We start from the raw sequence: 16,786 nt of genomic DNA on the forward strand, positions 1-16,786 counted from the left end.
AATATAAAAAAATTAATGATTTCTTAATCTACGTGTATAATTCTAAAACGACTTATATTAAAAAACGGAGGGAGTATAAATGATGTAGATTTTACCATGAATTTCTCACTATAATTAAAGGGAAACAAAAATTTCAAACATGTTTAATGAACGAAAACATAGGTTTCAAAAACCATCAATTTATTTATAAAAAATGGGAATATGATGGATAAACAGAACATCTATAGCGGATATTAAAATGTTCGTTGACAAAAAAAGAGAATACTTATAAAATGTGTACACGCAACAACTACTTTAGTTTTATTTCAAGCATTTTGTATTTCATACTTCTCTTTTTGCTTTTCTAAATTCTTGTTTTGATTTTTCTGCTCACATCAAAGTCAAATACATATTAAAACTTCATTTTAACCAAATAATTACTAGATGATAGAATACTGAATTAAACTTAAGAATTAAATAAACGTTCATTTTCACAATAAAATACTATTGGAAACTCAAAAGAAACCAAGGGGAGAACGAAGGGCCACGAGAAAACCCGTGGAAATGCTTCAGTCCATGTGATTATCTTTCCTTTTCTTTTTAACTTCTAATGATTAGTTCTTTTTTTGCTTTAATAAAATATCTGGATCGCTAATTAAGTATCTACTGAGGCCCATACAATAATAAGCCCACTAAATGCCCAAGAAGGGGTCAGAACAAAAAATCACACAACACCACTGAGGCACTGAACTACTGAAGGCAGGAGACACTCAACATCACTAGTTCGATTGCCTCTCTGACCACTACAAATTCACTAGCCAACAGGCATGTTTACTAGCAATTGCCAATTATCGATAAGTCAGTACCAAAGCCTTGTTCTATTGGACATTTAATAAAGGGCAATTGTCAATAATAGCACATTTTGAAGTTTATGTCTCAAAACTAGCACTAGAAGGAGAAAGTCACAAAAATGACATTCATTAAAGGGTAAAATATTCCTAATACCCTTGGTTTATAATTAAATAAACAAACAAAAATAAATAAAAATAAAAAAATAAAAATAAAAATAATAAAAAAAGAATTTTTTTTTATAATTTCAGATTATATATTTTCAGATTCGAAATTTTTATAATTTTTTTTTGAAATATTTTTTTTTTTTTTATATTTTTTTTTTCAAATTTTCTTTTTATAATTTAAAAATACTTTTTGAAACTGTTTTTAAAATTTTTATTTTTTATTTTAGTATTTATTTTTTATAAAATTTTAAACCCTAATTCCAAAACCCCACCCCTTAACTCTAAACCCTAAGATTTGGATTAATTAACCCAAGGGATATAAATGTATATTTATCTCTTTAATGAAACCTATTTTTGTGAATTTGAGCCTTGAGTGCTACTTTGAGAACAAAAACTTAGTTTGGTGTTATCCTAGTTTTTTTCTCTTTAATAAACGGGGTTCCTCCTTTAAAATCCGAGTTTTTATTACATTCGCTCGCAACATAAAATATAGCAAAGATCATTTATTTACAAAAAGAAAATCAGGATGTGACCTCCGGCGACGGGACAATCCAGGCTGACCAAACTTAACAAGTATAAACCTGCCATCAAAGAACTAAACCGAAAAAAAAAACAGTATCAACAACAATGTCATGTTATATCTTACACGTGTTCAAGAATCAAAATCAAGCTACAAACTCTTCTCGAAATGATCTTGGAGACCCAACTAAAGCATGGAAGAGATAAAAACATGTCTATTTGAATGGAAGAGATAAAAACATGTCTATTTGAATTTCAAAGAAGTCTTTATATACCTTTCCGTTCATAGCTTCCACAGCCAATTGTGCATCCTCCTTTTTGGTAAACCAAACATAGCCATATCCTAGAGACTGCCGAGTCCTTTCGTTCACGATGATTTTTACTGCCAAGAGAAAAGGTAAGTAAATAAAAACGTGCTAGCTTCTAGAATGATTCTTCTAACCAAGCTAATCTAGTGATATTCTTATTGCTTATTCATGCTACATCTGCAAGGTCGGTTCGTTAAATGAGACAGTTATAATGGTCTCCTTCTTTAACAGGACCAACTCAGGATTCCCTAATTTGTTTCTCTATCTAAAGAAGATAAGCAAGCAGACCATGGCTAACTTGTCCAAACTGCGAGAAGACCTTCTTCAAACGACCTTCACTCACTGAATCCGCAAGCCCTGTATATTACATCTGAGCTGATTAAGGATTCAAATTCTTATAAACCTATAGGTATATGATGATGAACAAAGTTCAAAAAAGGAGGAATCAAATCGAATATATACCTTTCACGAAGATCGACGAGCTAGAAGTAGAGGGAGAAGAAGAAGATGCTTCTCTATCTCCGTCGTCGGGAAATGCTCCGGCGACGCAGCTGATTGTCCGGCGATTGCTTCTCGTCGTATGACATAACGAAACCAAAGGATATCTTGGAGTTCTCGCCGTCGGGATAATAAGTTCTCTCGGATTGCGAGATACTCCGACGAATTGAAGTTTGTGGAACGGAGACTGTAAAGCTGGGAGTGAGGTAGACTGAGACAGTGCCATCTCCGTCGAAGTACGTCGCCGGCGAGAAACCCTTGAGAGCTAATAACCGACCAACTTCAGTTTTTTTTTTCTCGCCTTGTTTAGTTTGGGCCTAACTTTCGGCCCATTAATATTAGTCGTTAGGCTCTTCATCATCTTTTGATCTTCTAGCAACGCGGGTGATGGCGCGTGATATCATTCGCTGAATTTCCATTTCAGTAGTCTCGGATTCGAAGTTTTTTTTTTTTTCTTATTTAGTTTGGGCCTAACTTTCGGCCCATTAATATAGTCGTTACGCTCTCTCTATCATCTTTTGATCTTCTAGTTAACGCGGGTGTTGGCGCGTGATTTCATTCGCTGAAATTCCATTTCCATTTCTAAGTCGTCTCGAATTTCGAAACGAATCTGATAAACCGCCGCACGGTCTCTGTGGAGCCGAAGAATGTCTCTCTCCATGTCCTCCTCTTCCGCTGCTTCTGCAGCTGCTGCGGCGGCGTCGACACCGAAGTCATCGTCTTCTCCGGCGGCCGCTTCGTCGACCACGTCGTGGTTCTCCGGAATCGTTCGCGGCCGCGGCGACAAACCCAACACCGCGAAGCTATCGAAAAGCGCGTCCGCGACGGGAATCGGAAGCGGGGATTACGGTGGACCCATCAAAGGGAAGAACCAGTTTCGCGGAGTGCTGTTCAAATACGGTCCCAAATCGATTCAGGTTCCCCTTTCGATTTCCATTTCAATTTCAATTTTGGTAATTGCGTTTGCATTTGAGTTACTTGGAAGCAAAAAGGAGACGACTTTGTTCATCTCACGTTTGTCTACTACCTTTGAATTGGTCCCTTGTTTGCTGATCATGATCATCTTAAGATTCCTTGGAGCTTTGCTGAACCGTTAAATGAGATTTTGGGTTGATTTTAGTCAATGTTTCAAGCTATGTGAGATCTTAATCTCAGACTTATAGCAGCAAGATGATCAAAGTTAACAAAGATGGTCCCTTTCTGAAGATTCAGAATGATTCTTGTATAAACAAACCTGTAGATCTATGTTTGTGGATGTTTATCGTTACTGGCAGTAACAGCTTGCTTGTCTTCACTACATGTATCTTCAGGTGGCTTTTAAGACCGGGGAGTATAAGCAACAAGTGATATTTATCGGTGGGTTAACCGATGGACTTTTAGCTACTGAGTATGTTGCTTCGCCCTTTGCCCTTAATCTTTTTATCTTTTTGGCATATATTGGTTACGCTGGTTCCAGATGATGGTTGTCTTCCAATCAAATTCACAGATTGATTTATGAAACATTCACAAATTGGCTCTTTTCAGTTACTTGGAACCTCTTGCAATTGCTTTGGATAAAGAGAAATGGTCACTTGTTCAACTGCTCATGTCGTCTTCTTATTCTGGATTCGGCACTTCCAGCTTGAAACAAGTAAAGACTCTGTTTCTTTTTGTCAATTGATACGGCTTTCATATGATATTGGTAGATTCTGGGGATAAACTAAGAATTTCTCCGATTTCCTTGTTCCTTTTGATGAAGGATGCACAAGAGATCGACCAACTTATAAGTTATCTCATCAACAAAGAGAACTCTGAAGGCGTTGTTCTTCTTGGTCATAGCACTGGCTGCCAGGTGATTGGTTAAGCCCCCAAACACTTACTTTTGGCCACGGTTCTGAAAGAAAAATTATGACACACTTTTCTTTGAAACAGGACATTGTGTACTATATGGGAACAAATGCTGCATGCTCCCGAGCCGTCCGAGCTGCAATTTTGCAGGTGCCAATTCTAGATTCTGTTGCTTGTATATTTCTCTCTCATAAAGCTACTTGTGAAAGGGCTTGATTTGAATCTTGTGCAGTGTTGCTATAGCATATGTTTGGACTTTAGTGTAGAGTGATCAAATTGCCTACTGCATTTTGTTTATTTAGGCACCTGTCAGTGATAGAGAGTACAAAGCAACACTTCCTGAAACACCAGCTATGATAGACTTGGCTGCAAAAATGATAAAAGAAGGCCGAGCAGAGGAGCTTATGCCTAGAGAAGCTGATCCTTGCGCTCCAATCTCTGCTTATAGGTAACTATCTATTTCATTCTACCGTAATCGCATTCGCAGCCTTGAAAAAGTTCTGTTTTGAACATGTCAAGATACAAAAATCAATTTTCTTGCTTGCTTCCACAGATACCACTCCCTATGCGCTTACATGGGAGACGACGATATGTTTAGTTCTGACCTTAGTGATGATCAGTTGAAAACTAGACTTGGTCATATGGCTAACACAGCTTGTCAGGTAAAAACAAAACCCAAACACAACGATCATTTCCAGTCCTAGTAACGAAGCCATTGGGATCTGATTAGCTTCTTATATTCTCTATGTCCACGGTTCAACCGCAGGTGATTTTCTCCATGGGTGATGAGTATGTACCGGATTATGTCGACAAAAAAGCACTGGTTAATAGGTAAGGCCTTAAACTAAAGTGATAATACAAGGATGGTGTCCTTTAGACGCAAACTTTTGGCCAAAATAATGTAGAAAATGATTGCACATGAATAAACAAATAAAAAGGATTTGATTTGATCTGTGTGATTACAGGTTAAGTAAAGCAATGGGAGGAGCAGAGAAAGTGGAGGTAGAGCATGGGAATCACTCTCTGTCCAATAGAGTTCATGAAGCTGTTCAAGCCATTATGAGTTTTGTCAAAAGAGAAGGACCCAGCGGCTGGGATGATCCTTGGAGCTAAATCTTCTTTCTTCTTCGGTATGACGATTAAAATTATTATACAAATTTTAAATTTATGTCGATTAACTTGACTTCTTTGGCTGATTCAGTCATTTCTTTTCTCTCTTGGATCAAGTAGCTCCTGTTATATAATCCTCAATTTATTTTGTTGCTTTATCTTGTCTTTACACAAAATTGTATAATCTTCAGTGTCTCGTTTTGATCAGCACAAATCAAATGGTATCAAACTTTTCACCTCACTGATTGAAGTTTGAACAGAGACATCCTGTGTTTTACAAGTAATGGTAAAAAAAAAAAAAAAAAAAAGAGATGGAACTGTTGGTTTAAGTTTTGTTTCATTTCATGTATGATAACCGGCTTAGTATTCTAACCTAACCGGTTTTTGATTAGAACATTTCAAAAGTCATACCACAAAAGCAAAAAGAGAGTAGATATGATAAAATTTAAGATATATATTTATCATAAAATATATAAAAGGACGGCTCAAGAGTGTTCATCATATATAAGCTCGCGGTAAAGATGGAATCTTCAAACGAAATCAACAAAATTGAAATGATCCTCCTTCACCAAACCTCCATTTCGTATTAAATTCTTGTCGTTTTCAATTTTTCCGATTAGATCAGAGACAAATCTTCTCCACCCTTAAAGCTCTCGAAAAATTGGCCTTTTATTTTTGTTTTTGCTTGGCGGAGACAACAAAAAATCGGTGGAAGAGTTACCGGAGGGTCGACGTAAATGGCGTTGACGTGGGTATCTGCTCTCCGGATTTCAGTTCTGTTGATCCTTGTAGCTGCGATCGTCTTAGCTTTCTATTTCCTCCCCGTCGAGCAGGTCCGTGAATTGCCATAATTAAGGCTTCAATTGTGGCTTTCTGCGATGGGTCTTTGTTGTTTTCTGGAAAGTCATATGCTTTTCTGCTGAATGTGGGTCGAATTGTCTCATTTGAGGTGGTTTCACAGCAATGACAAGTTTTCAGCTTTTTCCATCGTATTGACTCTCTTTGCAATTTTTGTTTTTTGTGTAAAACTATTCAGACTGATTTCTTCTCTTTTGAATTTGTTTCTTTTCAAGTTGTCATGTGTAGCATTAGCTTGTTATGATCTAAAACTTACTGTCTCTCTTTCAGCTTCTGAGGGATTTTTTATTATGGGTTGAACAAGATCTAGGGCCTTGGGGACCTCTTGCCCTGTAAGTGTTTCTCCTTCTTGCTTTTTTTTGTTTTCAGCTATGAAACTAATTATGTTCTTGAGTGAGCTTATTAAGCTTTTATATCTGTTTAACCATGGGGTTTGGAAACAACAACTTCTAGAAATTGTCTTTCTTTTGTAATATGTGTAGAGCTGTTGCCTACATTCCTCTTACAGTTCTGGCTGTTCCTGCCTCTGTTCTTACGGTATATACATCACATCCTGGTTCTTTTGTGTGTATTATTATCCACTGTTTTGTGTGTGAAAAGTCTTATTTGGTTGAAGCTATTATGATATTCAGATCGGTGGTGGCTACCTCTTTGGGCTGCCAATTGGTTTTGTGGCGGACTCGGTCGGGGCTACGCTTGGCTCTGGAGCAGCCTTTCTTCTAGGCCGTACGGTAAGTGTCTCAAACTTCTTATGTAATTAGAAGATTTGCAGACATATGCTATCTCTTTACTTACATGATGAATGTTCGTTCTTATGCAGATTGGAAAACCTTTTGTAGTTGCAAAACTGAAGGACTATCCTCAGTTTCAGTCGGTGGCTCTCGCTATTGAGAAATCCGGTTTCAAGGTGACAACTATTGCAATTTTTAATATCTTTTTTACTGCGGACACTCTTGTTTTTGAAGCTTATGAATATGTAAAAACTGAATATAGATATGCTTGTTGCTCCGGCTTGCTCCACTTCTCCCCTTCAGCATGTTGAACTACCTCTTATCTGTAACGCCAATTACTCTAGGACCATACTTGCTTTCTTCTTGGTTAGGGATGATGGTAATCTTCATCTAATCCACCTCTCTCCATGCTAAATGTTTAATTGTGAGAGCAAAAGAATACAGGTTTGATGCATTGTTAATTTGGCAGCCAATAACTCTTGCGTTAGTGTATGTTGGAACAACTCTAAAAGACCTTTCTGATGTGACTCACAAGTGGAGCGAGTTATCTTTCGGTCACTGGGTAAGATCTGCACAAGTTTAACTTAAAGTACATTCTCACCTTCTTTTTCAATCTCTTTTCTGACCGGTCTTTGGCAATTTGCAGGCATCCTTGATTCTGAGCCTTGTAGTATCCGGTTAGTTGGACAGATCATTTTCACTATGATATAATCTTTATGAAACCTGCAGATATTTATGTTTCTTTCTTTCATCTTTTCTTCTTTGCAGTGATATTAATGGTGTGTGTTACTAAGGTGGCGCAGAACGCTCTAAGAAAAGCTTTAGCAGAGCACGGAGGGGACATGAACGGAGCGGTTGCAGCCTCACCTGAGCTGAACGATGTTGCTGATGTTCCGGCTGATTTAAATGAGCCGCTCTTGATAAAGATAGACTCTCAATCACATCAGGAACATGAAAATCAGAGAGCCATGAAAGAAGCTGCTGGTTAGATTAAGATTACTTTGTACAATAATCTTATCATCATTAACTTACAAACTACAGAACATAGGTTCTTCACTGGGCAGAAAGATCGGCTATTAATGCACATATAATAGGCTCATTTGGCTCAATATACATAGCAAGTTTCGAAATTGCATGACTGAGCTTATTTTTTAATAATTGGAGAACTTGTAGCTCTAGCAAGGTGGAATGACTGATTTGGCCTCTAAACCATAAGTCTTATCCTATTCCCAACAAACCTGCAACCGGTTATACTTGAATTATATTTAAATGTTATTTTCTGATTTCTGAATGAAAGAAACATGGTTTTGTATTTCATAATTAAACCGAAAGGTGGAAAACCAACATCTTCTGTTCCAGAGAAAACTCTTCCATTTCACTTCATCTACGATCATCAATAGAGATGAGCTCCCTTTACACAAACAAAGAAAAATGAACTCCAATATCAATGAAACCAGTTATAAAATTGTTTTAGAAAAAATGAGCTATATTTAGAAACATAAGACAAAAAGAGCATAAAAGGAAGCTTGACGAATACATAAGAGTAAATGTACAAACCAAGTTAAATCAGGAAGGGGGCAAGAGACAATAAACAAGCTTAGCATCGATGACAGTTGAAAGAACACATAGAAAGTACATAAAGAGACATGGAGAGATCAAGTGATAGAAGCATAGAAGAGAGAGTACCAGCTTGATTGTGCTTGCAACAGCTTAGCATCGATGACCATGTTGTTTTTGTTGCTTGATTGTTCTGTATTGGGGAGGTGTAACTGGATAAGCCTAGCTTTGTAATCTCACCCGCAGAAGCTGAATCCGCCGCGAATCAACTCGGCGTCTCCGTCTTCCAGCTCCTCCCTTCGCTGGTCTATCCTGCAAAATCCTTCGCTCTACCACCAATCTCAAAATTCCACGTCGGAGCTATCGGGCTCGGATCATCGGGTCGGATCTTCTTAGGCGTCAATGTTGAGTCCCCAGGCCTCCTTCTCCACCACTCGATCCACGTCGAGCAGTTCCTCGTCACCAATCTCACGCTCAACGACGAGCGTCATCTCCGTCACTTCGCCGTCTCCGCCGCACCGTGGGAACATTGCCGTTAATTCCTCCAAGAGATCCGCGACGCGTCAGAGATCAAGCTCGTAATCATCGATCCGAACGCCACCGTAGATTCCGACACCGATTCGGACGGATTCCTCAGCCTCGGAAGCAGATTGCCGCACAGATTCGGTCCTGAGGATCTTCTCGATAAAGACTTTCCTCTCGTCCTCGAGCATCACGATAACAACCTCACGATCTCGGATCTCGATCCGATCTCCAACGGAAACACTGTGGAATTGAAACGTACGGCTCCAACGACAGAGAACAGATCGTAGGCGCCGTATTGTTTGTGTCCGTCCCTATCTCCGCGGTGTGTCAGACCCAAAACCTTTTGCAGCCGAAACTCTAGATATTAATATTTTATTCTAGTAGGTCTAGTTTCGTCATTATTGAAAAGTGAACAGGACCATCGCCATCTATACTATTAAAGCAGAATCCCTCTTAGGATTCTGCCCCTGCCTTTTCAATATATTTACAACCAACTGCCACTGCCTTTTTCTTTTTAAAAAAATGAAAAACGTCAATGTTAATTGACCAATCAGAATGCTTTGTTTTTTATAGCCCATCAGACCTATTTAAGTCCACTGCCGAGTAAGCCCATGAATTTTTAAATCCAAACGGAAATTATTGTTCAGCCCATAGAATTCATCTTCATAATCAAGCCCTATACTATGAAAACGCCATCAAATCAACTTTTTTTTTGTCAAACCCTATACCCTGAAATAAAAACACTAACCAAGATGAATATAACATATAGGTAAACAACAATGTAAATCAAACCAAAAGAGTAATGTACTAAGGTATATATTAACGTAACCAAGATGGTGAACACTTTAATCAAACCAAAACTATTAAAATAAATATATTTAACCACAAGTTACTAAGGTATATTCCAAATCTAATAACAATATTTTATTTAAAAATTGATTTAATTTATAAAACAATTTTAATTTATATACATTTTTATATATAGTTTAGATACCATATCTATTCATACTTTTTCAAATCATTCCCTAATTTTCGTAAGCAATTTGAGTAATGTACTCCTAAATTTTGGCAAGTATTAATAATTTAAACAAGATGCGCTTTAGCTACTTTCACGGTGGAAGTAAACGTATAACCAAATATAGAAAAAGAAGATATGCTTTATCTACATGGTTCAAAAAAATCAATCTATAATTATATTGCGTGTACAATACTCACATGATATCTTAGGTTTCAATTTGGCAACTGAATTTACTACTATTAACTAGAAAATCTCGCCAAGATTTAAAGTATTCCACAAGTTTTTCAAAAACCTAAACAACCCTCCCTATCCTCTCATCCTATTATAAATAACGACGCCCTAAACAAACTCATACCGTCAAACAAACAAATGGCTTCAAAAATGCACATCAAAACATCGAATTCTTCTAATGAAAAAGTCACCGGAATCAACGACGTGAAGCCATGGAACACCACTAAGATTGTTTATGTGAAGGTTCTACATTTTTGGAAGCAAAACATTAAACTAGGGGGAAACCATGGATCATCTTGGCTTATGAGAATGTAAGCAATCCTAACTTTTTCGTTAACGTTTTGATTTGCGTATTTTTTTAATTTTATATATTTTATTTGAACTTGCGCTTGATGATGTTAATATTTTAAATGTATTTGTAACATGTACAAGGGGCATAAAATTCATTCAACCTGCAAAGAGACTTACATTGAGAGTAAATGAAAGCTTCTTCCGGTTGGAGTATGGCGGTTGGAGTATGGCGCAACATCCAAAAATTCCATGTTAGGCCTGCAGGAGGAGATTATAGCACAACATACCATCCCTACAAGATTGTATTTAATCCAAATACAGTCGTTAGTCGGTCCAATTTCATGAATGATGAATTGTATTTTAATTTGGTCGATTTTCAGAGAGTTTATCTCCAACACTTGATGAAATCTTAATTGGTAAATATATAAGCGATCGTGCATCAAAAATACATTTATATACTTGCTATTAATAATAACTTTTGCAATGTATTTTTTTAACAGATGTGCTGGGCCAAGTGTACTGGGGGAACAAACGTAAAAAACTAGAGTTCACCCTAAGAGACATCAAGTAAAGTTTGCTGTCATTTAAAAACAATCCAAGAGATTATTTCGGTTGAAAAAAATTACACCTAACCGTGCTTTTTGACTTGCGCCATAGTGATTCAAGAATACCATGCTGCATTTGGGGCAACTTAACCGACATACTCCATTCTGCCTGCAACCAAGACGATGGAGTGGTTACTTTGCTTTTGAGGTTTGCTAAACCACTGAACCGTTGATGCGCAATAACATCCTACGAATTCAGCCAAATTATTTTAAGAGCTTATTTGCAAAATAACCAAAAAAAAAAAGAAAAATTAGATTTTGGGAGAGAGAGTAGAGAGAGATAGGAAGAGAAAGTAGGAGAGAGGGAGGCATTTTGGTTAGTTAGTATATTTATGTTTTTTTCATGTATATAGGGTGTAATTTCCCTTATTTTAACTTTCCCTTCTGTTTTTTAATTTTTTCTAAAAGTGAATGGTCACAATAGAATTTTGTCGGTACAAATTGTTTTTTCCTTGGGCCATTTGGGCCGGATTAAGTAATTTAGGCTGACAAAATGAAGCCCAATTTAAAATGTTTTCTATTTATAAATATAAATTCATATTAAACCATAGCATTCTAATTGTTTTTTAGTAAGATTATTAAATTTTGGTATTTTCAAATATAAGTTTTACTTTCATGAAAAACTAAGATATGTATAATGAAAAACTATAATTATATTAAATTTTAAATATAATAGTTTATTAATAAGTTAACTGTAAATAAAAAACCTTTACATATATAAATTCTGCATAATTAAATTTATTAACTAGAAGTATATAACTTTTTACTCCTTTCAAAAAATCAATTATTCTTTTGTAAACCTCAAAAATCAAATTTAAAAAAAATTGAGATGAAACATTACAATTATAATTTGCTATAAACAAACATAAAATATAGGAAAAAATCTTAAATTTTAGAAGTATTTTATCTCTTTTAAATAGAATTCTAAAAGGAAAATGATCCCGCGCTTTCAAAGCGCGGGTCAAAATCTAGTTTCCCTAATAAAATAAGTTAACGTAGCCATAGAATGCAAAAACCCCATATAATATATAGACATCTATTGGCTCTCGATTCTTGGTTTTTGTATAAGAACATAGATTAATAAAATTATTATTGTCTTCGTAGTCGCAAAGGATCCAAAATCTATTGGGCCGTAACCATATAGATTTTTCAGTATGCCCGTATATAATAAACTAAGCTGAATCTAACATTTGTAATTTTGTATATTCAAATGAATTATTTGTCACGTGGAGAATTAGCAAAGTACCAAACAACTCCAACTGGCGCATAAACTCTACCACGATTAAGGATAGGGCAATTGTCAATAATATCACATTTTGAAGTTTATGTCTTAAAAATAGCACTAGAAGGAAAAAGTCACAAAAATGACATTCATTAAAGGATAAAATATCTATAATACCCTTGGTTTAAAATTAAATAAGCAAACAAAAATAAATAAAAATAAATAAAATAAAAATAAAAAATGAAAAAAAGAAATTTTTTTTTATAGTTTCAGATTATATGTTTTCAGATTCGAAATTTTTATAATTTTTTTTCAAATGTTTTTTTTCAAATTTTTTTTTATTTTTTTTTCAAATTTTTTTTTTATAATTTAAAAATACTTTTTGAAACTGTTTTTAAAATTTTTATTTTTTATTTTAGAATTTATTTTTTATAAAATTTTAAACCCTAATTCCAAAACCCCACCCCTTAACTCTAAACCATAAGGTTTGGATTAATTAACCCAAGGGGTATAAGTGTATATTACCTCTTTAATGAAACCTATTTTTGTGACTTTTCGCCTTAAGTGCTACTTTGGGAACAAAAACTTGGTTTAGTGCTATTTTAGTCTTTTTCTCTTAAGGATATTCCCAAAAGAATTAACAAAATCAAAATATCTCGACGTCGTCGCACGTACCAAACCTCCTCTAGTGGGCGACCTTTTTTCCTAATAAATGGATAAAACATTGACCAGAAGAAAAAGTCCCCACAATTCCCGAAACGACACGCAGTCTACTCAGCACTTACCTTAAAACAATCCTTGAACCGGCGTCGCCCCACCGCGTCTCATTTCTCTTCTCTCTCTCAAACAAGAACCTAATCCTTTTAAACCGTCCTGCTCCATATCCTTCCCTTCACTCAATCAACCACACTTGTAATGGCTTCTTCTACTTCTTGTCTGAATCTCTTCGTCTTCTCCTTCCTCTCCGTTCTACTCATTACCAAATCACAGATCTCTGGTTCGGTCAACGGTGTCGTTTTCCCTGTTACTCGAGACCTATCAACAGGTCAATACGTCGCAGAGATTCGCCTTGGCGACTCGTATGAGCCGGTTAACCTCGTCGTTGATCTATCCGGTACGCTTCTATGGTTCGATTGCTCCTCCGGACATATCTCCACGTCGCGAAGTCTGATCTCAGGAAGCTCAAGCGGCTGTCTGAAAGCCAAAGCTGGGAACGACAGAGTTTCATCGCGCGGAGACCAAAACGGTGATTGCGATTTGCTTGTCCGAAACGGCGTCGTTGGGATTACGGCGAGAGGAGAGCTCGCAACAGACGTCTAATCATATGGATCTGTTGCTTCTCAGGGAACGGTTGATCTTCTCTTCGCCTGCGCTCCTCCGTTGCTGTTACGTGGACTCGCTAGTGGAGCCCAAGGAGTAATGGGCCTTTCCAAGGCCCAAATCTCTCTCCCTTCACAACTCGCCGCGGAAACCAGCGAACGCCGTCGTTTAACTGTTTATCTCTCGCGTCGAACGGCGTCGTGTCAACGCGTTCGGTGGAGGATGTGTTCGGAGCGGCTGCAGCTAGATCGTTGGTCTACACGCCACTGTCAACAGCCTCGAGCGGCGGTTACTTAATCAACGTGAAATCGATCAGAGTCAACGGGTTCATGCTCGCCGTGAACGGCACGTTATCCGCAGAGCTAAGCACGTTGGTCCCTTACACGACGATGGAGAGCTCGCTCTACGCGGTTTTCGCGGATGCTTACGTTAAAGCTGCTGCAAGTAACGCTAAATTGGTGGCTCCCGTGGCACCGTTTGGTCTCTGCTTCACGAGCACGTCTTCTTCGGATTTTCCGGCTGTTGATCTGGCGTTGCAGAGCGAGATGGTGAGGTGGAGGATTCAGGGGGATAATCTGTTGGTGGATGTTGGTGGTGGGGTCCGATGCTTGGGAATTGTAGACGGCGGGTCGAACCGGGTCAGCCCGATTATAATGGGTGGGTTGCAGTTAGAAGGCTTTGTGTTGGACTTTGATTTGGGTAACTCGGTGATGGGGTTTGGAGAAAGGACACGCTCTAGTTTAGATTCCTTCCGACAACAAGCTTTGTAGTAAAAACATCTTGTTTGACTTTGTAGATATTGTCAGTTTTGCGCTCTTTGTTTGTTGTGTTTTTGTCATAAGGTACCGTTTTCTTACATGAGTTACTGTAAGCAACTCTGCTCATTTACACTAATATGGTTTGTTGGTTGTGATTATACATAAATTCGCCGTAGAGGATAGGCTTGAGAAGGATGAAACAAGATGTAGAGGCGAAGGAGCCAGCAAGTAGGATGGAGTTAGGGCCATTACCTATGTATGGATTAGTATTCTTCCATGCCCACATCGACTTTAACCATGTCCAAAACTCTCCTCCAAGGCTCAACCCCACGAGCACGTACAGAGTTATCATTGAACATTCATAGGAGTAGCAATGAATAAGATTCTTACACTCTACTGCTGTACTGCATAAATAATTTATCGTAGTTTTTTAGCATTACAAGATTGAAGATTCACAAAAACCAGCAGATGTAAGGTAAACGGAATAAACAGATGGAAATCGCGTTTGTAAACGCCGAGTCGAATCGGGTTGGCCCAATTATGACATGTGGGCTAAAGTTAGAAGCCTTTGTTTTGGGTACTTTGAGTCTTTAGGCTGACGGCCTTGATTTTTTTTTTTTTTTTTTGGTTAAATGGTAAATGTCTTTCTAAAGAAATGAAGGTATGGTTACAATATGAATTGAACCAGATTCTGCTTAAAAAGCCAATCTGCTCCTAAAGACCGCAAAAAAGTTTAAAAAAAAATCCCTAGGAAACACTAGAAATTAACTCCAAAAGTACCAATAATGGTGAACTTAGAGCTAATAAAAAACAGAGCAAAAGACACCAATTTGTCCCACTTCAAGCGCTACTTGAATCCTTGATAAACAAAGATACCAAGTGAATAGCTAAAGGAGCTCACACGAAACCTCACCTGAGAGTGGCTCCACACGGCTTCAACGGGGCGACAGGCAACGGCTCCGGAACACCAGTAGAGGAGGACGTCGCATAAGCAAACCAAAGCTATCTCGAACTAAAATACAGACTGAGTTGATCCGACGTGACGCCGCTTACTTTGAAGAACATAACTGGTTAAGCGCAGGCGGTAATTTGACTCCTCTTCCGGCCACGCGACACAAACATACGGCAGAAACATCAAGGAATACTCAAGGAGATTCATCGGAGCTAAAAGCGAGGGGACTGAAGCATAGAAAGAGAGTGAATCTCTTTAAAAACATGTGAGACAGCAGTAGATCGACAACTCCATCTTCTTGCAAGATGCATCAGACCGCAAAGGGTTGTCCTCAAGACCCAAGAGTCAATGACAGGAGCGAGAAGAGAAGCTGTGAGAAGACGCCGTTAAAACACCATGGATGTCGTCGATTGAACTAATAACAGAGGTCCTCCGAGTGGTTAGCCTTGACACCGCTGGTTTCTCCGAAACGAAGAGGAGAAGCTCAAAGATACCTTGAGACGAGCCCGTCAAAGCCGCACGGGTACAAGCCAAGACCGAGAAGGGTAGAGGAGGCAGCGACGCTCGTCCAACTTCTTCGGTAGATGCAATATCAGATCTGACCCAGATCTGCTCCGATCGGTAAATCAGGGCTGAAACCAGGCCCGGCTCAAAAGAATTTTGGGCCCTTGGCAAAATAATCAAAAATTTTTTTTTTTACATAATTATATGATAACTTAAAAATTTCGGGCCTTATCTTCAATTTTTTTAAAAATATTGGGCCCCTTTTCAATACTATTTATGCAAAAAATCTTTTGGGCCCTAGGCCAATGCCCCTTTGCCCACCCTCCTGAGCCGGGCCTGGCTGAAACGAAGGCTCCTTAGACACTCCGACAGAGCCACTCCTCGTTGGTGCTCCGGGGGCCACATACTAATGAAGCTCCGGTTAGTTTGCTCTCGGCGAAACTCCAGAACACCAAACAAGAAGAATTAAATGCTCAGGTACTCCTCTATGGAAAAAAAGAGCTCAGATACTCTCCATCTGAAATTCATTTTATTTTTATTTATTTTTAATTCGAAATCTGACTAAAAACCCAATATACCATTAATGAATATAGTTATTTACATACTATGCCATTAAACCTAATTTTCTTCCTTATCTCTACAGATCTAGATCTATCTTTCATTCTTCATCTTCTTTCTTTCTCTCTTCTCTTTTTTTCTCTCTTCTCTTTCATTCATTCTTTCATTCAAATCTCTTCTTTTTCGAATCTGTTTTTCTCTCTGTTTCTCTTGTTTTATTTTCGATTTTCATCTGTACTGATTGCTCCGTTTTTATCTTAGTTTTCTCTATATTTTTTTTGCTCTTCTTTGAATCTAGATCTATCTTTCATTCTTCATCTACTGATTTTTCTGTTTTTTCCTTTGTTCTTCTTTGAATCTCAACTGTTTTTTCATTTTCTTCTCCACATTTTCCTTCTT

The 16,786-nt window shown here is 37.7% G+C and overlaps 3 protein-coding genes and 2 pseudogenes across 3 annotated transcripts; 4 read left to right on the plus strand and 1 right to left on the minus strand.

Annotated features, from left to right (window-relative positions):
* Positions 1-1,394: 1,394 nt before the first annotated feature.
* Positions 1,395-2,641, minus strand: LOC106434185 (organelle RRM domain-containing protein 1, chloroplastic-like). The gene is made up of 4 exons (XM_013875023.3): positions 2,285-2,641; positions 2,111-2,179; positions 1,790-1,896; positions 1,395-1,590 (listed from the first exon to the last, which is right to left on the minus strand). The coding sequence occupies exons 1-4, from the start codon at positions 2,544-2,546 to the stop codon at positions 1,495-1,497; spliced, it is 534 nt and encodes a 177-aa protein (XP_013730477.1). The 5' UTR covers positions 2,547-2,641; the 3' UTR covers positions 1,395-1,494.
* A 221-nt stretch (positions 2,642-2,862) lies between these two features.
* LOC106445861 (UPF0613 protein PB24D3.06c-like) lies at positions 2,863-5,415 on the plus strand. The gene is made up of 9 exons (XM_013887502.3): positions 2,863-3,237; positions 3,631-3,707; positions 3,845-3,950; positions 4,059-4,151; positions 4,232-4,297; positions 4,450-4,595; positions 4,701-4,809; positions 4,914-4,978; positions 5,113-5,415. Exons 1-9 carry the CDS (start codon positions 2,968-2,970, stop codon positions 5,258-5,260), a joined length of 1,080 nt encoding a protein of 359 aa, XP_013742956.1. The 5' UTR covers positions 2,863-2,967; the 3' UTR covers positions 5,261-5,415.
* Positions 5,416-5,737: 322 nt separating this feature from the next.
* Positions 5,738-7,976, plus strand: LOC106445864 (TVP38/TMEM64 family membrane protein slr0305-like). Its single transcript, XM_013887506.3, has 9 exons — positions 5,738-6,090; positions 6,386-6,447; positions 6,598-6,652; positions 6,748-6,846; positions 6,936-7,022; positions 7,109-7,225; positions 7,316-7,408; positions 7,493-7,523; positions 7,615-7,976. The coding sequence occupies exons 1-9, from the start codon at positions 5,995-5,997 to the stop codon at positions 7,833-7,835; spliced, it is 861 nt and encodes a 286-aa protein (XP_013742960.2). The 5' UTR covers positions 5,738-5,994; the 3' UTR covers positions 7,836-7,976.
* A 639-nt stretch (positions 7,977-8,615) lies between these two features.
* On the plus strand, positions 8,616-9,296 carry LOC125591214 (annotated as a pseudogene).
* A 3,678-nt stretch (positions 9,297-12,974) lies between these two features.
* LOC125596103 lies at positions 12,975-14,431 on the plus strand (annotated as a pseudogene).
* The last annotated feature ends 2,355 nt before the right edge of the window (positions 14,432-16,786 follow it).

Source organism: Brassica napus, chromosome A3 (genome assembly GCF_020379485.1).
Source record: "Brassica napus cultivar Da-Ae chromosome A3, Da-Ae, whole genome shotgun sequence".
Taxonomy (NCBI): domain Eukaryota; kingdom Viridiplantae; phylum Streptophyta; class Magnoliopsida; order Brassicales; family Brassicaceae; genus Brassica; species Brassica napus.

Coding starts and splice junctions, on each gene's coding strand:
- LOC106434185 (XM_013875023.3), bottom strand. CDS start 2,546: ATGGCACTGTCTCAGTCTACCTCACTCCCAGCTTTACAGTCTCCGTTC. Junction 2,180..2,284: donor CTCGTCGATCTTCGTGAAAG/GTATATATTCGA, acceptor TGTAATATACAG/GGCTTGCGGATTCAGTGAGT. Junction 1,591..1,789: donor TGGAAGCTATGAACGGAAAG/GTATATAAAGAC, acceptor TTTTCGGTTTAG/TTCTTTGATGGCAGGTTTAT.
- LOC106445861 (XM_013887502.3), top strand. CDS start 2,968: ATGTCTCTCTCCATGTCCTCCTCTTCCGCTGCTTCTGCAGCTGCTGCG. Junction 3,708..3,844: donor GATGGACTTTTAGCTACTGA/GTATGTTGCTTC, acceptor GGCTCTTTTCAG/TTACTTGGAACCTCTTGCAA. Junction 4,596..4,700: donor GCTCCAATCTCTGCTTATAG/GTAACTATCTAT, acceptor TTGCTTCCACAG/ATACCACTCCCTATGCGCTT.
- LOC106445864 (XM_013887506.3), top strand. CDS start 5,995: ATGGCGTTGACGTGGGTATCTGCTCTCCGGATTTCAGTTCTGTTGATC. Junction 6,653..6,747: donor TTCCTGCCTCTGTTCTTACG/GTATATACATCA, acceptor TATGATATTCAG/ATCGGTGGTGGCTACCTCTT. Junction 7,226..7,315: donor CTTCTTGGTTAGGGATGATG/GTAATCTTCATC, acceptor TTAATTTGGCAG/CCAATAACTCTTGCGTTAGT.